Source organism: Artemia sp. Qi Xiang Cuo, chromosome 18, assembly GCF_049724085.1.
Source record: "Artemia sp. Qi Xiang Cuo chromosome 18, ASM4972408v1, whole genome shotgun sequence".
NCBI classification, from domain to species: Eukaryota; Metazoa; Arthropoda; class Branchiopoda; order Anostraca; family Artemiidae; genus Artemia; species Artemia sp. Qi Xiang Cuo.
The window spans coordinates 20,744,757-20,764,414 of NC_142811.1; the positions used below are offsets into that span (position 1 = coordinate 20,744,757).

The following is a 19,658-nucleotide window of genomic DNA, read 5'->3' on the forward strand; positions in this document are numbered from 1 at the left end:
AGACAATGGTACAGCACTCGGTTTATAGGCGTAATTATGTAGAGAGGTTTTCGTATAATACAATAACTTTTATTATGCATTCAAGGAGATAATGGTACAGCACTCGGTTTATAGGCGTAATTATGTAGAGAGGTTTTCGCATAATACAATAACTTTTATTACGCATTAGAGGAGACAATGGTAAAGCACTCTGTTTATAGGCGTAATTATGTAGAGATGTTTTCTTATAATACAATAACTTTTATTTTGCATTCAAGAAGACAATGGTACAGCACTCGGTTTATAGGCATAATTATGTAGAGTTTTTATCATAATAAAATAAATTTTATTATTCATTAGAGGAGACAGTGGTACAGCACTCGGTTTATAGGCGTAATTATGTAGAGAGGTTTTCGTATAATACAATAACTTTTATTATGCATTCAATGAGACAATGGTACAGCACTCGGTTTATAGGCGTAATTATGTAGAGAGGTTTTCGTATTATACAATAACTTTTATTATGCATTCAATGAGACAATGGTACAGCACTCGGTTTATAGGCGTAATTATGTAGAGAGGTTTTCGTATTATACAATAACTTTTATTATGAATTCAAGGAGACAATGGTACAGCACTCGGTTTATAGGCGTAATTATGTAGAGAGGTTTTCGTTTTATAAAATAACTTTTATTATGCATTCAATGAGACAATGGTACAGCACTCGGTTTATAGGCGTAATTATGTAGAGAGGTTTTCGTATTATACAAAAACTTTTATTATGCATTCAAGGAGATAATTGTACAGCACTCGGTTTATAGGCGTAATTATGTAGAGGTTTTCTTATAATGCAATAACTTTTATTATGCATTCAAGGAGACAATGGTACAGCACTCGGTTTATAGGCGTAATTATGTAGATGTTTTCGTATAATACAATAACTTTTATTATGCATTCAAGGAGACAATGGTACAGCACTCGGTTTATAGGCGTAATTATGTAGAGGTTTTCGCATAATACAATAACTTTTATTATGCAGTAGAGGAGACAGTGGTACAGCACTCGGTTTATAGGCGTAATTATGTAGAGAGGTTTTCGTATAATATAATAACTTTTATTATGCATTCAAGGAGACAATGGTACAGCACTCGGTTTATAGGCGTAATTATATAGAGAGGTTTTCGTATAATACAATAACTTTTATTATGCTTTCAAGGAGACAATGGTACAGCACTCGGTTTATAGGCGTAATTATGTAGAGAGGTTTTCGTATAATACAATAACTTTTATTATGCATTCAATGAGACAATGGTACAGCACTCGGTTTATAGGCGTAATTATGTAGAGAGGTTTTCGTATAATACAAAAACTTTTATTATGCATTCAAGGAGACAATGGTACAGCACTCGGTTTATAGGCGTAATTATGTAGAGAGGTTTTCGTATAATACAATAACTTTTATTATGCATTCAAGGAGACAATGGTACAGCACTCGGTTTATATGCGTAATTATGTAGAGAGGTTTTTGTATAATACAATAACTTTTATTATGCATTAGAGGAGACAATGGTACAGCACTCGGTTTATAAGCGTAATTATGTAGAGAGGTTTTCTTATAATACAATAACTTTTATTATGCATTCAAGGAGACAATGGTACAGCACTCGGTTTATAGGCGTAATTATGTAGAGATGTTTTCGTATAATACAATAAATTTTATTATGCATTCAAGGAGACAATGGTACAGCACTAGGTTTATAGGCGTAATTATTTAGAGAGGTTATCTTATAATACAATAACTTATATTATGCATTCAAGGAGACAATGGTACAGCACTCGGTTTATAGGCATAATTATGTAGAGGTTTTCGCATAATACAATAACTTTTATTATGCATTATAGGAGGCAATGGTACAGCACTCGGTTTATAGGCGTAATTATGTAGAGAGGTGTTCGTATAATAAAATAACTTTTATTATGCATTCGAGGAGACAATGGTACAGCACTCGGTTTATAGGCGTAATTATGTAGAGAGGTTTTCGTATAATACAATAACTTTTATTATGCATTCAAGGAGACAATGGTACAGCACTCGGTTTATAGGCCTAATTATGTAGAGAGGTTTTCGTATAATACAATAACTTTTATTATGCATTCAAGGAGACAATGGTACAGCACTCGGTTTATAGGCGTAATTATGCAGAGAGGTTTTCGTATAATACAATAACTTTTATTATGCATTCAAGGAGACAATGGTACAGCACTCGGTTTATAAGCCTAATTATGTAGAGAGGTTTTCGTATAATAAAATAACTTTTATTATGCATTCAAGGAGACAATGGTACAGCACTCGGTTATAGGCGTAATTATGTAGAGAGGTTTTCGTGTAATACAATAACTTTTATTATGCATTCAAGGAGACAATGGTACAGCACTCGGTTTATAGGTGTAATTATGTAGAGAGGTTTTCGTATAATACAATAACTTGTATTATGCATTCAAGGAGACAATGGTACAGCACTCGGTTTATAGGCATAATTATGTAGAGGTTTTCGCATAATACAATAACTTTTATTGTGCATTAGAGGAGACAATGGTAAAGCACTCAGTTTATAGGCGTAATTATGTAGAGAGGTTTTCGTATAATACAATAACTTTTATTGTGCATTCAAGGAGACAATGGTACAGCACTCGGTTTATAGGCGTAATTATGTAGAGAGGTTTTCGTATAATACAATAACTTTTATTATGCATTCAAGGAGATAATGGTACAGCACTCGGTTTATAGGCGTAATTATGTAGAGAGGTTTTCGCATAATACAATAACTTTTATTACGCATTAGAGGAGACAATGGTAAAGCACTCAGTTTATAGGCGTAATTATGTAGAGAGGTTTTCGTATAATACAATAACTTTTATTATGCATTCAAGGAGACAATGGTACAGCACTCGGTTTATAGGCGTAATTATGTAGAGAGGTTTTCGTATAATACAATAACTTTTATTATGCATTAAGGGAGACAATGGTACAGCACTCGGCTTATAGGCATAATCATAAAATACAAATAATAGTTAAATCATATACACTTACAATTTCCAAAACGATCCAAATATCCAGAGGTCAATACAAAGTAGTTTAGAAAGACAACCCCGTTATCGCAAAACTGGCAATTATGTACTTTATGCCTCCACCGCACATCCTGTTTTAAAACAAGGAAGTGGTATTACAAATTTTTCCGAATCTTCACCGCCATTCCGTCAGCTCTTAGTTTGGTGGTCAATTTCCAAAACTTTTTATCTAGAACCCACTTATAATATGCGTTGTTGCATTTTTAAATGCCTTTGTTAAAATCAATTTATTAAAACTTAAAATGTCAGGTTATTAAAATAGCCTGTAAGATCTTTACATTAACTGTAAGCAGATAGACTTTTAAATCAACTGAAATGCTTTTTTTTATTAAGACTTCAGTCACACACTAACAGCCTTGTTTATATTTTTAACCACTTTTGCTTAGAAGTATTATTAGTTGTTGTTGGTCGGGCTTTCTCGACTTGGTGGCGTCTTATAGACACTAATAAACTAATGTGCCTTCCTTTTCCAAATAGCCAAAATCCTCAGGTTTTTTTTGTATGCAGTGACTTTCGATTTTGGAGGGTGAAAATTTGTGTGGGTGAACCTTGTATTTGTTTCTGGAGAAAAAAAAAACAATTTGATCTTCTTTCTTCTTCTTCGTCTTGATAGTGAAATTTTTTAACTTCTTTCTCCTAGAAGAGGGATGTCCTTTTTAGTTTTTTTTTTTTTTTTTTTTTTTTTTTTGCATTCAACAATTCATTGTTTCTTGTGATCGTGCCATGAAGAATGTGAAACATGGGAGGAGTCAAACTTGACAAGGAAGTTGTAAAATCTAAAATAGTTGTCTTCTGAGCGGGAGATTTCATAAATTTACTCTTTAAAGTCTCCAGTTCAGTTCTTAGACTTTGTTAGGGTTCCGAAAGATCCTTAGTCCTTCAGAATTTGAGGAAGATAGGTGCAAACACGGGGGAGGTCCCATCCCCTCCGTGAAGTCAGTTTGACTGGACGTCTAATCTTTTAGTAGAGGATTAGAATCCCCACCTACAGGAAAAATTGTGACTTAGTACACACACACACCCCCCTGCCTCCAACCAAAGAAAAAGTATCTGATACTCCATTTGGACCTGGGCCGATCTCTCCCTATGTCAAAAGTATTTTTCTTTCTTATGGGATTGTTTTTCTTTTTAATTGTTTACCTTAAGTAAGTGAATTGCGGTATCTATTCTATCCGACTGGGTTCTTTTTCCAAAGTTTATTTTAAATAATATTTTGATTACAGGTTTATTGAGGAATTTTCTATTGTGGAGGATTTGATGGGCCTTGCTATTGGAGCACATGGGAGTAATATTCAAGCAGCTAGGAAAATTGAAGGTATTACAAACATAGAAATAGTTGAAAACACGTGCATTTTCAAGATCTACGGTGAAGTAAGTCTTTTTTCTTTGATTTTATTGTAGCCTACCTCCAAAAGTAAAATGAGTGAAGTAGTTTTGAACTTGGGCAATTTTCAAGATGCTCGTGAAATCTGCTAAGTTTCAAATACTATTCCACAAGGGTGTATCTAGGTTTTGTTTGGGGTGGGGTACAAAAAAAAACTAAAAAAAAACATGAAAGATTTGTTTATGCGCATTTTTGTTACGTTTTTACGAGCCGGACAAAATTGTTTGGGGGAGATGGGGTTCAAAATCGTTACCCCCCCCCCCCACTGGAAGTGGTCCTGCTTTTCCTTATATTACTTTGCAGCTATAGTAAGTGAAGACTTTTTATTTGATTAAGAATGTGTTCCAGAACTCAGTTGTCATTATTTTACTACTTGTTTTTATCGTTAATTATCCCAATTATCATTATTTAATTGTAATAATTACCATTCATTATTTTTTATTACCTTCGGTATAAAATGTAAGACATATACATATTTATGCCCTAAAATGTTATGTAGAGGGAACTAAGTCACTTTATGACAATTTATTTACGGAACAGAATCAAAATAAAATTCGTAGCCTCCATTTGTTTATATTTTAGGCGATTCCGTAGAACATTCTAGATTTCTACGAGTTTTGCTACTAACTTCGGATTTCGTAGCTTGATATTGAACGAGTCATAGAATTTAATCTATATATGCCTTAATTACAATTAATTATATAATAATGATTTATATGCCTGTTGCTGCTGAAGTCTGACGGCCTTATTGACGTCTTTGTGTCTGATTGTGGAATTAAACAATACCAGATTTGCAGCTAGTACCTACTATTAATTAATTAATTATTCAGTAATTAAATTATTAACTATAACTAATTATTTAAATAATTAAGTATTAATTAATGAATTCCCGCTTACTCAATCAAGTGGAGGTTGCAGCAACTCGATTCTAATCAAATAGTAATCTCTATTCATAAATTGATACAAGTTATTTAACCAATTTTCCATTTTTTGGGGGGGTTCATTTTATTTGGTTCACTGTTCAGTATGCATATTGTTCACTCCAGCCTTGAAATTGAAACACCTAAATAATTATATAATTTAATAAACAATTCAAGATTCTTGGTGGAGAAGAAGATTGATATTTTGTTTTAGTGTATGCAATCATTTTTGCTTAGGGATACTATTACTATTGCTTTGTTCCCTTTTCTCCCTCTTCCTCTCTCTCTCTTTCTCTCTTTCTCTCTCTCTTCTTTTTTTTACTAAGATTTATCGCCTACCCTCTTAAACTCAGCCCGCTCATATTGATTCCCATTTTCCATATTTTATGGTCTTGAGTTTGAAGCACCTAATAAATATTTCAAAGTTCTTGGATGAGAAGAAAATTTATTTTTGTTTTGGTGTGTGCAGCCTTTTTTGGAAATAAATGTATGGATGGTTGCCAACGTATTCCCATATTCAGGCTTTAATCTTTGAAACGTTATTGGCATTCTTTGTGCTCTAGAAATATCTTAAGGGACAAGTCTATTTTCGAATTATCAGATTTCAGTTTATGACAAGCTATACAAAGATAACTTGTCTTTTCTTCCAGAGTGAACAAGCAGTGAAAAAAGCCAGAAGTTTATTAGAGTACTCTGAAGGCTCCTGTCTTGTCCCCAGGGATTTGGTTGGAAAAGTCATCGGGAAGGCTGGTTGTAATATTCAAGAAATCGTCGACAAAAGTGGAGTGGTAAGTGAGCCACAATTTCAATAATCAGAACCGAAGAGTCCTTAAAAATCAAATGGCTAGACAGCAGTAGCAGTGTTCCCACCCCTAGTGATTTATCACTATTTCTAGTGATTTGTTATATTGCCTAAACAAAAAAAATCTAGTGACTTTTCTCACCGGGTGGCAACCCTGAGCAGTAGTCAAGAATGTATCCAGGATTTTTGTTGGAACATATCCTCAAATACCCATAACGTACAATTTACAAAGCACATAAATTCTCAATGATGTATGTACTCTTTTTTGACAAATGCGCTCAACGTAATAAATCAAAAATTAGATAATATTAAAAGCCAATAAATAACGAAAATGGTAAGGGAGGAATGATTATCAACTTTTTATTACAAAAATAATAATCTTCTTTTAGTCAAGTATTGGCAACTTTAATTTGTGACAATGTTCAATCGTTGCGATTAATTTCTATCTGATTTGAAACTCAACATAGATTGTTCTTATAAGTTCGGAATGAACGTGAAAGTGTAACAATACTTTGGTATAAAAAAGAAAAAAAAATCGAAAAAGTTTAGAACTATTAATATTAGAGAAGAGAAGCAGGCGTAAGAGATACCTTTGTGCAACCTCCAAGCTCTGTGTGTATCCAGGATTTTTGTTTGGGGAAAAGGTTTTTTTCAGTAGGTGTTATACGCAATAAAAAACTTCAAAAATTAGTTTATATGCATTTTTGCTGCGATTTCACGAGTCGGACAACAATTTCGGGGGGCTTCGAACCCAATTCCCCCCCCCCCCCTGGATACGGTCTTGGTAGTGATTTTTTTGTTTTCAAAGTGTATGTGTGCAAACGATGCTCTTTGTTTCTTTGAACTGATAAATCTTTTGCACTTTCGTTGCGAATATTTGAAATTTAAAAAGCAAGGACATTAAACATGAAATTCGTAGTTAAACTCACTGTTGATTGTTGAGTCTTATTAGATCTTGCCTCTGCAGCAAGTATTACTTAAGATTTGCTATTCATCATTATACTTTTCAGTGGTAAATGTATAAATCTCATGCAAATGAACCCTTGTTTAGCTCACTCCTGTTCAGCTCAAACCTCGTTCAATTCAACGCCCATTCAAATCATTCCCATTCAGATAGCGTAGCTTAAGTATGGCTAGGTTAGATTTAAACTTATTCATGGTCAATTTGACTGAGCATTGTGTAAAAATTAGAGAGGATAAGTTAAGTTAAGTTACATGTGGGGTTGAGTTAAAAGGGGACTGAGGTGCATGGGGGTTGAGAAACTGCTACTACTACTACTACTAACAATTCACTGTAGCACCAAGCCGCCTGAGACTAAAACAGGTTCGCACGCTCCTCCATCCTAATCTATTCAAAGCCTCCCTCTTTACACCTTCCCAGGAAGTACTCATTTCCCTTAAATCTTTCCTTCTGACAACCTCCTACCCCATTCGGGGACGACCTGATTTTTGTTTGGCCCTAGATGGTTGGCCGACAAGGATAATCTTTGGCAGTCCGTCATCCTTCATCTGCAGAACATGTCCTAGCCATCTCAACCTTTCTCTCATTATAGCGCACCAATTTTTGGCAGTGAAACATTGAAATTTGAAAACCCCTGGTTCTCTTCCAGAATAAAAAGGAATGACATTGAGAATATATTCCTTTGTTGGTAAAAATTTGTATTTGAGGACAAAAAGTCGATATTACACTATTTTACGTGTACGGATCGATAAATAATTCGATTGGAAAGGAGAAGGGGGAGTTTTCTATTTGTAAATGAGTATTTTAAGGTTATAACCCTACTGGGTCGTATCCAGGATTTTTGTTCGATTCGAGGGGGGGGGGGGTAAGAAAACTAATAAACACATAAAAAATTTGTTTATATGTATTTTAGTAACGTTTTTACGGATCGGGCAAACATTTCAGGGGGGAGGGGGTTTCAAACTTCCTAACCCCCCTGGGTACGACCTTGTAGCTCTACCTCATTTTGTCTAAAGACTGGGGGATTGAGCTGAAACTTTGAAGACAATTTTTTTTTGGGGGGGGGGGGGTGACTTCGAAATTTGTGTTGGGGGGAGGGCTACTTCAATCTTCACGAAGAATATGCGGTAAATTTTCTTCTTCTTGTTTTTTGTGCCGTCTTCTGACTGGCTTCGCTACTACTTCGATGTAAGTGCAGTATAAGGTACTTTGGCTTGTCTTTTTATAGTAGCCAGTAATGTTACTGTGTAAAACAAATTAATTAACTCTCTTCATGATTGCTAAAACATAATTTCCCTTTGTTTCAGTTTAATTGTTTCTTCTGCTACTTTATATATAAATTAATTATTTTAATTATATAAATAACTAATTATTTTTAAATTATTTTGTCCTGCTTTATGTATAAATCTCTCCTAAACCATACATATAAATGGCCAAAATTAGAAGCTGAAGTTGAGAATTTTTATTTTTTTGAACAGATCGTAATCTTTAAAGGGATTGCGAATAACTGAACTTTGACAAGCTTACGAGAAAGATACCTTCAAACGAGAACATAATAAAAAAGAGTTTATAATAAGAGTCAAACAAATTAACGAGCTTCTCTTTAATTAACTCGTTTTTATTGCATTTCTTCAATTCACAATCCATCTAAACATCGCAATTTGTTCAATAAGACATATGTTTTTGGAACTGGAACTGCAAACAAGCTCCTTACTCAGATAGATAACTGCCCGTATATCCTTGTATTTCAAGCACTGAACGTACGCAACAGAGAATTAATGGAAGGTGTCTGCTCTCAACAGTTCCATACTTAAAATAACTCGTTAGCGAGCTTCATGTTTTTATTTTTGTAATGCAAATTTTGTTTTATATAAAAAAAATTTGAATATTTTTTAATTTTTTTAATGAGGTATATTTTTTTTTTTTTATTACCTGCTGTTCAAGCTTAGTCTAGCATAACATATCAAGCTAAATCTTCATAAGTTTTTTTTTTTTTTTTTACGTGGCTATTAATGAAGAGTGGCCATTGATGAAATGGACAAGGCTACCAAAATTGATAGCTATGAAAGAAATACTTGCCTTTTTCGTTACTTTACTTTACTGATTTCCGTTTTGTTAAAAATGGAAAAAAGGACAAAAATTGTCCTTTTCGACCAACCGTCCAAGGCTAAACGGAAAGCAGGTCGTCCGCCGTTGGTGTTGGAATATGTCGTAAAAAATATTAAGAGAAATGGGAACTTCCTGAGAGATAATGTAAAGAGGGAGGGTTTGAATAGATTGGGATGGAGGAGGAGCATGAGTACCTCTGCTGGCCTAAGATGGCTTGGTACTGCGGTAAGTTGTTGTTAGTGGTAGTAGTAGTAGTATATGTTTTCCATGTCCTTTATGCGTTTCCTAGAAACGAAAATGAAGACGGTTTTAAGTCAAAGTTACTTAAAAATAATTTTTGTTTAAACTATATTTCGTTGTTTTTTGGCTAGAGGATAAAAACTTGAACATATGTTATATTGTTTTTTTTTTTTTTTTTTTTTTTTTTTTTTTTTTTTTTTTTTAGGTCATAGCTATCACGCGTAAAGGTAGTAACTGACATTTTCACCCTTTTGAGATAATTTCCAAAAACCATTGTTACGCTGTTCTCAAGAGGGGATCACCAGGGGAGTGTCTATCAGGAGAATTAAAGTGTAATTGAACATATCAGGAAAGGGTAATTTTCTAGTACTTGGAGAAAGAAAGAACTATTTGAGGCCGTCATTCCCAACGTCAGGCGCAAGCTCACCTGGTGGGCTTGGCAATATTTTGGTGGAACTTGGGTAATACGTGCAACCTTCGTCTGATTATACTTTAGACTTAGAGCTTTAATTTTGGAAAAAGAATTTTCTTGTGAATGGCGTTATATTCAAATCCATTTAAGGAGCAAAAAAGACTCATGATCGTACATAATTGGAATAATTCCAATTTCATTGGACTAAAACATGCCTAGGGGACGACCAAAAAAAAAGATACCAAGTTAATTGCCTTTTAAACTTCCTTCAGGTGAATACACGTAAAATTTTGAATATCAAAATTTAAATATCACAAGAGGGGGCATCAATATCTTAGAAATGCCTAGGTTGGGCATGGCCAAAAATCGGTCAGATGGGACTCACGTCCCATGTGTGAAGAAACTGGTAAGGACCTGCTTCATTTTTCTTTGGTCCTTGTCCTGAATTATAGGATTCAAGGAACTGATTATTTTCTAATAAGTTGGTGTTAAAATAGTGGTTAGTTTCAGGAATGGGTTCGAATAATTTTGGGAGATTTGAAAGATTGTAAAACATTTGAGAATGGTACACAGAGAATGGTACACAGAGAAAAATGGTTCATTTGAGAATGAACCATGAGAATGAACTCAAATGGTTCATTTGAGAAAGGTACACAGAGAAAATCTTTTTAGGAGAGGGGAAAGGGGCGAGTGCTTTAAGTATTTTTGTTTGTGTGTGACTTTTTTTCCATTTATTGCGCATACGATGTCGACTTGTTCATTTATCTGTTTAAGAGAAGTATTTTGCTTGTTACCATTGCTGTTTGACTTTTCTTGCAATAAGTATCAGTCTATCTATTATTCATTGTGTTGATGATCATCGCTTTACCCCACCCATTTGCTGATGCTCCAACGCATTAAAAAAAGTTTGTGCAATCATCTTAGAACTGTGGAACTAGCCTATCAGATATAATCTCCATGCATGACAGCATTGGTATATTGCTGATTATTTGTACATACATATTTTATCTAATGTACCTTTTAGGTTCGAGTTAAGATAGAAGGTGACAATGAACCAAGTCCATCTGTACCTAGGACTGAGGGCCAGGTACCTTTCGTTTTCGTTGGGACAGTGGAAAGCATCCTGAACGCTAAAGTAAGATCTTGTGACATCTTTTTTCCTCCTGTCAGAAGCGCTGTGATATCTTATTTTCGACTTTTAGTTTTTTTAAGTTTTCTTTAATCGTTCCCGTTGCTTTCTCTTTCTTTCTCTCTCTCTCTCTTTCTTTCTCTCTCTCTCTCTCTCTCTCTCTCTCTCTCTCTCTCTCTCTCTCTTTCCCCCTCTTTCTATGTTTCTTCCTTGAATATAATTTTTTCGATTGAATTTCGCTAATATAATTTTATGTGAAATTTTGTACTTGGTCATTTTTTAGATGTCAGAAGGTAAAGGAGGCTATCGATCATGGTGATTTTTATGGTTATACAGGCATACGTTTATATCTTATTACTGTGTTCCAAACATTATAAATTGCAAGGTTGATGTGGCGAAGCAAAATTGTCAAAATTTTCTTACTACTCTACTTATAGAGTAGAATATACTATATTCTACCTTCAAGAAACTTATAAACAGGAATAACGTTCCATCGAAAGTCTTTTAACTATTTTAAAAGAATTTTCCAACATACGGAAAAAATAATAATTGCCTTAAACAAAGATTCTACGGAGCGAGAATATAGTGCATTACAGAAAAATTTCAATATAAAAATTACTTTGAGTTTAATTAGCTTAGTTAACCATCTTTTGAATATATGATCTATATAAGAGTACATGAAGGTTCCTTTCAAAGCAACACTTTACCTTTGTTCTAATGGGGAGATTCACCTTGTAATATCATTTTCAAAGCTGTTTGCAGGAACTAGCAGTTTTTTCGTAATTATTAGTGGTGCCGCAAAGTTTTTATAATTCTTCGTTTTCTTTGTATTCTCTTTCTTCTTATTTTCTTCTGTTGTCTTTCTCTGTCTGTTTTAACTGTTTTCTGTACAAAAAAAAATATGATTATGGATTAACACGCAAGATAACGATAAATAAAAATGATTTAATTTATGTAGGCTATGAGTAAAAAATTGTCGTCCGTCCCAAAAAAGGACAGTAAAAAAGGGAAGAAAACAAAAGACAAAACAGCGATGAGGGCAGTCTGATTCCCCCCTTGTTGAATTTTCTTTTGAAATAATCAACAGAGAAACTTTTAGGGATAGCTTCTCCAGAAGATCTGGAGAGAGTCGGGGGGGGGGGATAACTGAACCTGCTCTTTTAGCTAAATTCGAGATCTTTTGGAGTGGTGCCAATAACGTTCCCGGAACAGCAGCATACAGCGGCTATCCGGAACACCAGTTTACTCGGCTACCCGTGAAATGGGATGATCAAGCTGAATGGTAGAAGGTTTTTTTGCAGCGAAGGGTGATCCCCAGTTCTCTTGCTTAGGAGGTTCTCACCCGATCAAGGTGGGTGTTTCGAGAGAGATCTATGGAGAAATGAATTCCTAGGGGACGAAGCTCTTCGACTTTCTTCATAGCTTTGTTCATGAAGATGAAGTTGGGGTGTATGTGTGGTACTTTTGATCGGGGGATCATAAGCTCTTTTGTTTTCGATGCATTGAACCTGACCATCCAGGCATCAGATCATTTTTCAATTTTCAAAGGATCTGTGTGTAGGAGCAGGGAGGCTTGGATTGGGTCTTCATGTGTTGGGCTTTCTATATGTGTTGTGATGTCATCGGCAAAGCGATGCAGAGGGCTTGCAATTATCTCCCATGTCATTTATGTAGGGAATGGAAATCGTAGGTCCCAATATACTACCCTGGGGTACGCCTGCCTTTATTGGATGTTCGAGGAAAATGAACCCGTGAAGAACAGCAAACAGTCAACGATCAGAATATCACCTTTAACAGATGTCCTCTGGCACCATACGCGTAAAGTCTTCCGTAGGCCACGATGCCATACTCTGTCGAAAGCTTTAGCAATGTCGAATGGCAATAACCTGATGTATCCTTTTGCCAAATGTTTGGTCCTCTCTTGGTGTTTGGCCAAAAAGCAATCAAGCGTTGAACGACTCTGGTGGAATTCATTTTGGTGGTTGCCTGAAACTTCATTTGATTGTAGGCACTGATAAATTTAATGATTGGACACCTTTTTGTAGACTTTCCCAATGCAGAAGGAGGCTGATATGCCTATGTGAGCCAACTCTCATTGGAGCGCCGACTTAGGTATAGGAATGATGTTGGCGGATTTCCATATGTGTGGAAAGGTTCCACAGGAAAAACAGCCAGAAAAGCGACGGCAAATGTCCAGCCAGTTCGGCACTGCAGGTCTTCAAGACAGCATAATGTATATTGTCAGGAACCGTGGATTTGGTCACATCAAGACTGCAAAATGCAAAGAATCTTAGGAGGGGAATAATTCACACGATCAAGGACTTTATCGGTTCCATCCGGAAAATTGGGAACTTCTTTACTGCCATCTTCTTGAAGTGAGAATCCTGCAAGTGCTTTACGAAAGCTTCTGTCTTTGCCTGTTGCTCTTAAACAATAGTCCCGTCGTTAATTCTTAGGGGAGTCATTATAAGTTCCTTTAGATGGCTGTAAAGCTTCAATGACAATTCTCCACCAGCTCTTAGCAGTAGTCCCCGAAGCTGCGGCGCGCCGCCAGGCGCGCCGAAATTTTGTTGGCAGGGCGCCGCCGATTTTCGACCAGCGGTGCGCCAAGGCGTGCCGATTTTTCTGATTAAAAATAATAATAAAATTCCACTTCACCAAGCACGTTCAACCTTGATTTTAGTAAGGATTTTTAAATGGTTGGCTAAAAACATACAGGAACAATATGACTTACTTGACTTACTTACTTGTTGTGTTTATGTTTAACATCGCATTGTTCCTATAAAATCCCGTGTTTAGTCATTTCTTTCTTGTTAATTATTTGTGCTAATGTGTGTATAACTTTCAAAGTTTGAAGTTCCAACATCTCCTGTTCATCAAATACATACGAAAAGGAAGTGAAAAAACAAAACAAATAACAACATCGAAAAAACACTGTATACATGTCAGATACCATGGCTTAACAACACCAACTATTTTAAATCAGCGGTTACATCACTTCAGTTACAACTGATGTAACAAAAGTGAGTTTGTTCGCTCTCCCTGGATCCATTGATCTTTTTGCAGTCACTATCAGTCCTTCAGTCCTGTCGTGCTAAAAAGCCGTTTAGCTGGGGCACATGTGGCCGGTATAGCCAGAACTTGACTAGCGTAAACTGCCACTCGCGGGATCTGATGCTAGTGTTGGACCTTGGGGTCCCACAGAATGCCGCAAATGGGCTTCTTCTTTGTATCTGCTGAAATAAGTTGTTTTATACGGGAGAACAAACCTGCACCTTTACCATAGGGCTCCTGTGCCCTACACTACAGGAAGAACTAAACTGCACCTTTACCCTCTTTTCTTATCAACACGGAATAACCCTCCAAAATTCTTTTCTGAAAGAAGTGGTCAAGTTATAACGTGTCAAGTCAAAGTTTAAGGCTACTTAAACTTCAGTGTGCTATGCTAACTGTGCAAAAAAATGTAATTGATTTCTATAGATATATTTCTATACTCGCTCTAGATAATCTACCAAGCGGGAAACTACCATAAAATCAGCATCGATAAATAAATGAAACCCGAAACGAACAGAAATTACAATAAATAACCGAGTCAAACTCAAAACGAGCAGAAATTAACATGAGTTGGGCTCAAAACCCCTATGCCTTCCCAAGGCAGAGCATGATTTTCACTTTACTGAAAAAATATGAATGTTTTTACTTTTATAACTTTAATAAATCAAATATTATTAACATTTTGATTACTAAATATCAGTATATGTATATATTAAACTGACAATGCATATTCATTTGTGTTTTTTCTTGTAAAGTGCAATTTATGTTCTGGCCTCGGGAAGGGATAGGGGTTTTGAGCCCTGCGTATGTTAATTTCGGCTCGTTTTTAGTTTGACGCAGTTATTTATTGTAATTTCTTTTTGTTTTGTGGTTTTTTTATTTATAGATGTTGATTTGTGTTAGTTTGACGCTTGGTAGATAATTTGATTTTAATTTTGATAATTTTTTGTTTAATGGAGTTCTTTACTTTTCTTTGAAAAAATTACTTTGCGGAAACAGTTTTTTAATTAATTTCTGTTCGTTTTATATTGACATAGTCTTTTCAGGGAAAAAGAAAATAATACTTTAAATTTTTCGTTTTTTTTAAGAATTTATAGTTCGGCCTGCTATTTGTAGGCTGGAAAAAAATTTTCAGCAACATTTAAAAACATAGACTCTTTTAAAAATCTGGACACAAATAGTAGCGTTTAATTTAGTTTCATACCTCCTGTAGTTGACCTGAAATGGAAAACTTGATAACATTCGCAAAAAAAATTTGTTTACTTTCTTTGATAGCTTGGATGCACTTACGCTATTTTGATTTGGTAAAATTTTAAGAGCAGAAGAAACTCCAAAAGTTGGAACATAATACCCTCAGTTGTTCTTGGGATACTGCTGAGATGCCTTATGGGGAATTAGCATTAACACAGTGCATTTCGATTTAATCTTAAGGAAACATTTACTTTTTAAACATAAAGGAAAATGGGAGGGGAGGCGTTGGAGGGGGATTAGTTTCCCTCCAATCATTTTCGACTATTAAGAAGGGCATCAGCCCTTTCTATTTTCAATCGAAGGAGCCCTTTTCGAAGTTCCTACGACCACTCCTACGATACAAAGTGCCCTGGTCTAAACAACAACAACAAAATGATACATTATACCCACATCGATCTATACTAAAAAAAATATCAAGCCTTCCAATTACTTTCGATTATTAAAAAGGGCATTAGGCTTTTCAATTTCCAATCGAATGATCCCTTTTTGATTTTCTAGGGCAACGCTTTCTATAAACGCCGTATATGCCCCCAGGGCATATATTACAACCCTTACCCTAAGGGCTGTAAGGGTGGTTGTCATCCTCTAAGACCTAATTTCCAGAACTTTCAACTACGTTAAACAAAATGGCTATCTCAAAATTTTGATTGAATGTGTTTCGGGAAATGGTGGGCGTGGAAGGGGTGTTAGTTGCCTTCCAATCATTTTCGACTATTAAAAAGAGCACAAGCATCTCTAATTAAATGAGCCCTTTTCGAAGTTTCTACGACAACTTCTTCGATATGAAGTGCCCTGGTGTAAAGGAAAAAATAATAAATAATACATTGTTCCAACATCGTTCTTATATACCCCCAGGGCATAACTACAAAACCCTTGCCCTAAGGGTTGTGGGGGAATAACCTCCTCAAAAAATATATTTTCTTTTTGGAAATCAGCTACTCTGAACAAAATGGCTATCTTAAAATTTTGATTGGATGTGTTTGGGGAAATGGTGGGCATGGAAGGGGTGTTAGCTGCCTTCCAATCTCTTTGGACTAATAAAAAAGGCACTAGCTATTCCAATTTCCAATCGAATGAGCCCTTTTCGAAGTTTCTATGACAACTCCTTCGATACGAATTGCCCTGGTATGGAAAAAAATAATACATTGTGCCAAGATTGTTGTTTACTTAGGCAGCTCGAATGTGCTGCCTTTGATATCGTCCTGAATTTCCTTAATACTCCTTTATCTAAATCTTTTCATCCGAAAAAATCAGAAAGAAAAATAAACAGAATATTAAAGTGGAAGGTAGAATTTTTGTTTCAAGAAAAATTTCTTCTTCTCCTTCCAACGAATCGATATACATGGCGAGCCCAAGATGAAATTATTTATCTTTGAGAAACAAAGCCGCCAGGTTGACAACTGAAGACCGGAGGGCGAAATTTATATCCAAAAAAGAGAGAAAAAAACAAAAAAACGGCGGTGGATGCGGGACGCCACTACCGAGCAACTCAGTAGCGGCGTCAGCGTGCTGATGCACGCTCGGTGGCGCGCCGCCGTTTTTTTTTCGGTGGCGCGCCGCCGACTTTTCGGCGCGGCTTCGGGGTCTACTTAGCAGAGGCATTTTGGAGCTTGGCCGCCAATTTCTCTTTGTACTCAACCCGTGATTGTGGAATCCTGCAAACTGTTTCTTTACGGGTTTGAAGTTAAGTATGTCATTTTTTCTCTTTGAGAGTAGCCATCGCTTTTGTGTCTTTGATTTGGCTTTGATAGCCTTTTTGCAGTAGATGTTGAACAAAGATTGTCCTTACTGGATACCACTTCGATGGTATATAACTCACAATTCAGTCGACTATGGCCTGTTGGAACTTTTCTGGAGCTTTCTCAGGCCCTTTGAAACGAAGGAATGCTGTCCATGGCTAAGAAGCAAGTGCGTTTCTTTAGCCATCCCAATCCCCATTTTATATCCCTAGATTTGTCGCTCGTGCTAAATTGGGGAGGAATACCAACATTTCCAGGCGCAATTGCGGCAACATGGTCACTTGTGAAGGCATGAGCGTCAACCTTAAAGGATTCGGCGTGATCTGTAAGAAACAGAACAAGATAATATGAACCATTGGGCCAAGGTTGGTATCGAATTCAACCAGTTTTTCAAGCCCATACGAAATAGAAAGATTATACAAGTCTAACCCCTCCTTATCAGTGTTTTTGCTACGGAGGCATACACTAGGATGGACGACGAAATCTCCATGGAGGATGATGGGAGACTTAGCGTATTTGTCCCGAATGTAATCAAGGGAGAGTTCAAGGTAGCTAATGATCTGGCTGACTGGGGGGGGGGGTATTTATAGCCCCAAGAATCACAGACATATTTGGAAGGGTCACCCTAACCCACAGAGCTTCTTGCCTATTGGGTTTGGGAAATTCAGACGTGAGTATTGTATAGGGCTCTGTAAATAAACGAAAATACTTCCATATTTTGCACCATGAACGCTTACTCGGTCTCGCCTGAGGAGCGTGTACCCTTGTATGGCATCCTCAATGCTCGGTATCTCGTGGTTGAGATTGGTCTCAGTAATAAACATAATAGATGGTTTGACAGAGTTCACTAAGTAGGCTATAGGAACTGGTCAAATTTAGTTTTGAGACCTCGTACATTACAGTGGGCTACCGTAAATAGGTCCGAATGGATTGTCCGAAGGCGTATGAAAGGCCGTCGACGAGGGGTCAGTTTGATCCAAGTCTTATTTTGATGAATTTTATCCAGGTAAAAGACACCTTTTCGGGAGATTAGCCCGACAAAGGCCAAGAAGCCAAAGGGAAGTGCATTCCTTGGATGAGGAATGGAGTCAAAACACCTTTTACTATCCTCAGCATTTGAGGTGGTCTCCCGGAATAGATTGAACCTATGACGGGTTTGAAGCAGAGCACTTACGTCATTCAGATTGTAGACTAAGAGTAGCCAAAGTTTATATATATATATATATATATATATATATATATATATATATATATATATATATATATATATATATATACTTTGGTCTACAATCTGAATGACGTAAGTGCTCTGCTTCAAACCCGTCATAGGTTCAATATATTCCGGGAGACCACCTCAAATGCTGAGGATAGTAAAAGACGTTTCTTTTTTTGTGTAAATGTGTTTTTGTATGGGTTATCTGTTCTAATTAATTTGTTATTTGTTTTAGTTATTGTTAGATTATCATATGAATCATCTGAAAGAAGTTGAGCAGCTCCGACTTGAAAAAATTGAAATTGAGAAGCAATTGAGGAATGTTTCATCGAGTAATACGTCAACTACTGCCCCACCTAGACGCTTTGATAGGTAATTTTTCATCAGTGTATGTTTTTCAGAAATCGTTGTAAACAAAAAGAAAGGGCATATCTGATAGTTTGGAAGTTTTATTAGAGAATAAAAATAGGTTTTTTTTTTTCAATTCATTTAATTTTTTTCTTTAACGGGCCACCTTTGGATTTTGTTTCTGGTCCAAGTTGAAATTGCGTGTTGTTTGTTTGTTCAGTAGGGCACTAGAATAAAAACAGAAACACATTCAATAAACAATGACTAACATATTTACCACGCATATCAAAATGAAGTAACCCTAATTACAATTAAAAAACCTAGACAACGGACAATTAACATCAAGGCCCTATCCAGCTGGGGGGGGGGGGGGCTATGGTATGATATTTGACCCCTACCTCCCCGAATATTTTGTCCAACTCGTAAAAAATCAACAAAATGCATATTAAAAATGTTGATCCGTTTCTAAACTTTTTCGTGTACACCCCCCCCCCCTTCGAGCAAAAATCTGGAATCCCGACACGATCTGACTCTTTTATGACGGAGAGGCAGAAACAAAAGAAATTTTACATAACGAGATTTAAGAATTTTATTAAAACAAAAGAAATTTACATTGCGAAATTTTGGGAAATTTACGTTGTATATTTACGAAAATATGCAACTCTCAATTTTTCTTCTAAGCACTAAAGTTTGCTAGTGAATTTGTCACTCTCCCCACTCTTTCCGTGATTATGGTGCTTTTTAAGTCTCACCATGTAATTGCCATGGAAATGGCTTGCTTTGACAAATTTGACACCCAACCCCCTTCCCGCCTACTTTTATATTTCGTAAATCCATGGTAGTTTTAGTCGTAACTCCATGATATATTTGATAATCCAAGGTAGTTCTCCTGATCCGGTTATAGATTGTTATTATAGTTATTGGTAGCAAACTATAAACAGCGTTCCGTGCTAATCAAGGCCGTACCCAGAGCGGGTGTTAGGGGGTT

At 36.0% G+C, this 19,658-nt stretch overlaps 1 protein-coding gene across 1 annotated transcript in view; it reads left to right on the plus strand.

The window, feature by feature from the left end:
- Fmr1 (synaptic functional regulator FMR1) overlaps positions 1-19,658 on the plus strand; it is an 85,935-nt gene that overhangs the window by 54,165 nt on the left and 12,112 nt on the right. The window contains exons 7-10 of the mRNA XM_089104366.1: positions 4,332-4,479; positions 6,063-6,200; positions 10,961-11,071; positions 18,558-18,694. Of these exons, the coding sequence (XP_088960492.1) occupies positions 4,332-4,479; positions 6,063-6,200; positions 10,961-11,071; positions 18,558-18,694 (534 nt within the window). The remainder of the gene's footprint in view (positions 1-4,331; positions 4,480-6,062; positions 6,201-10,960; positions 11,072-18,557; positions 18,695-19,658) is intronic.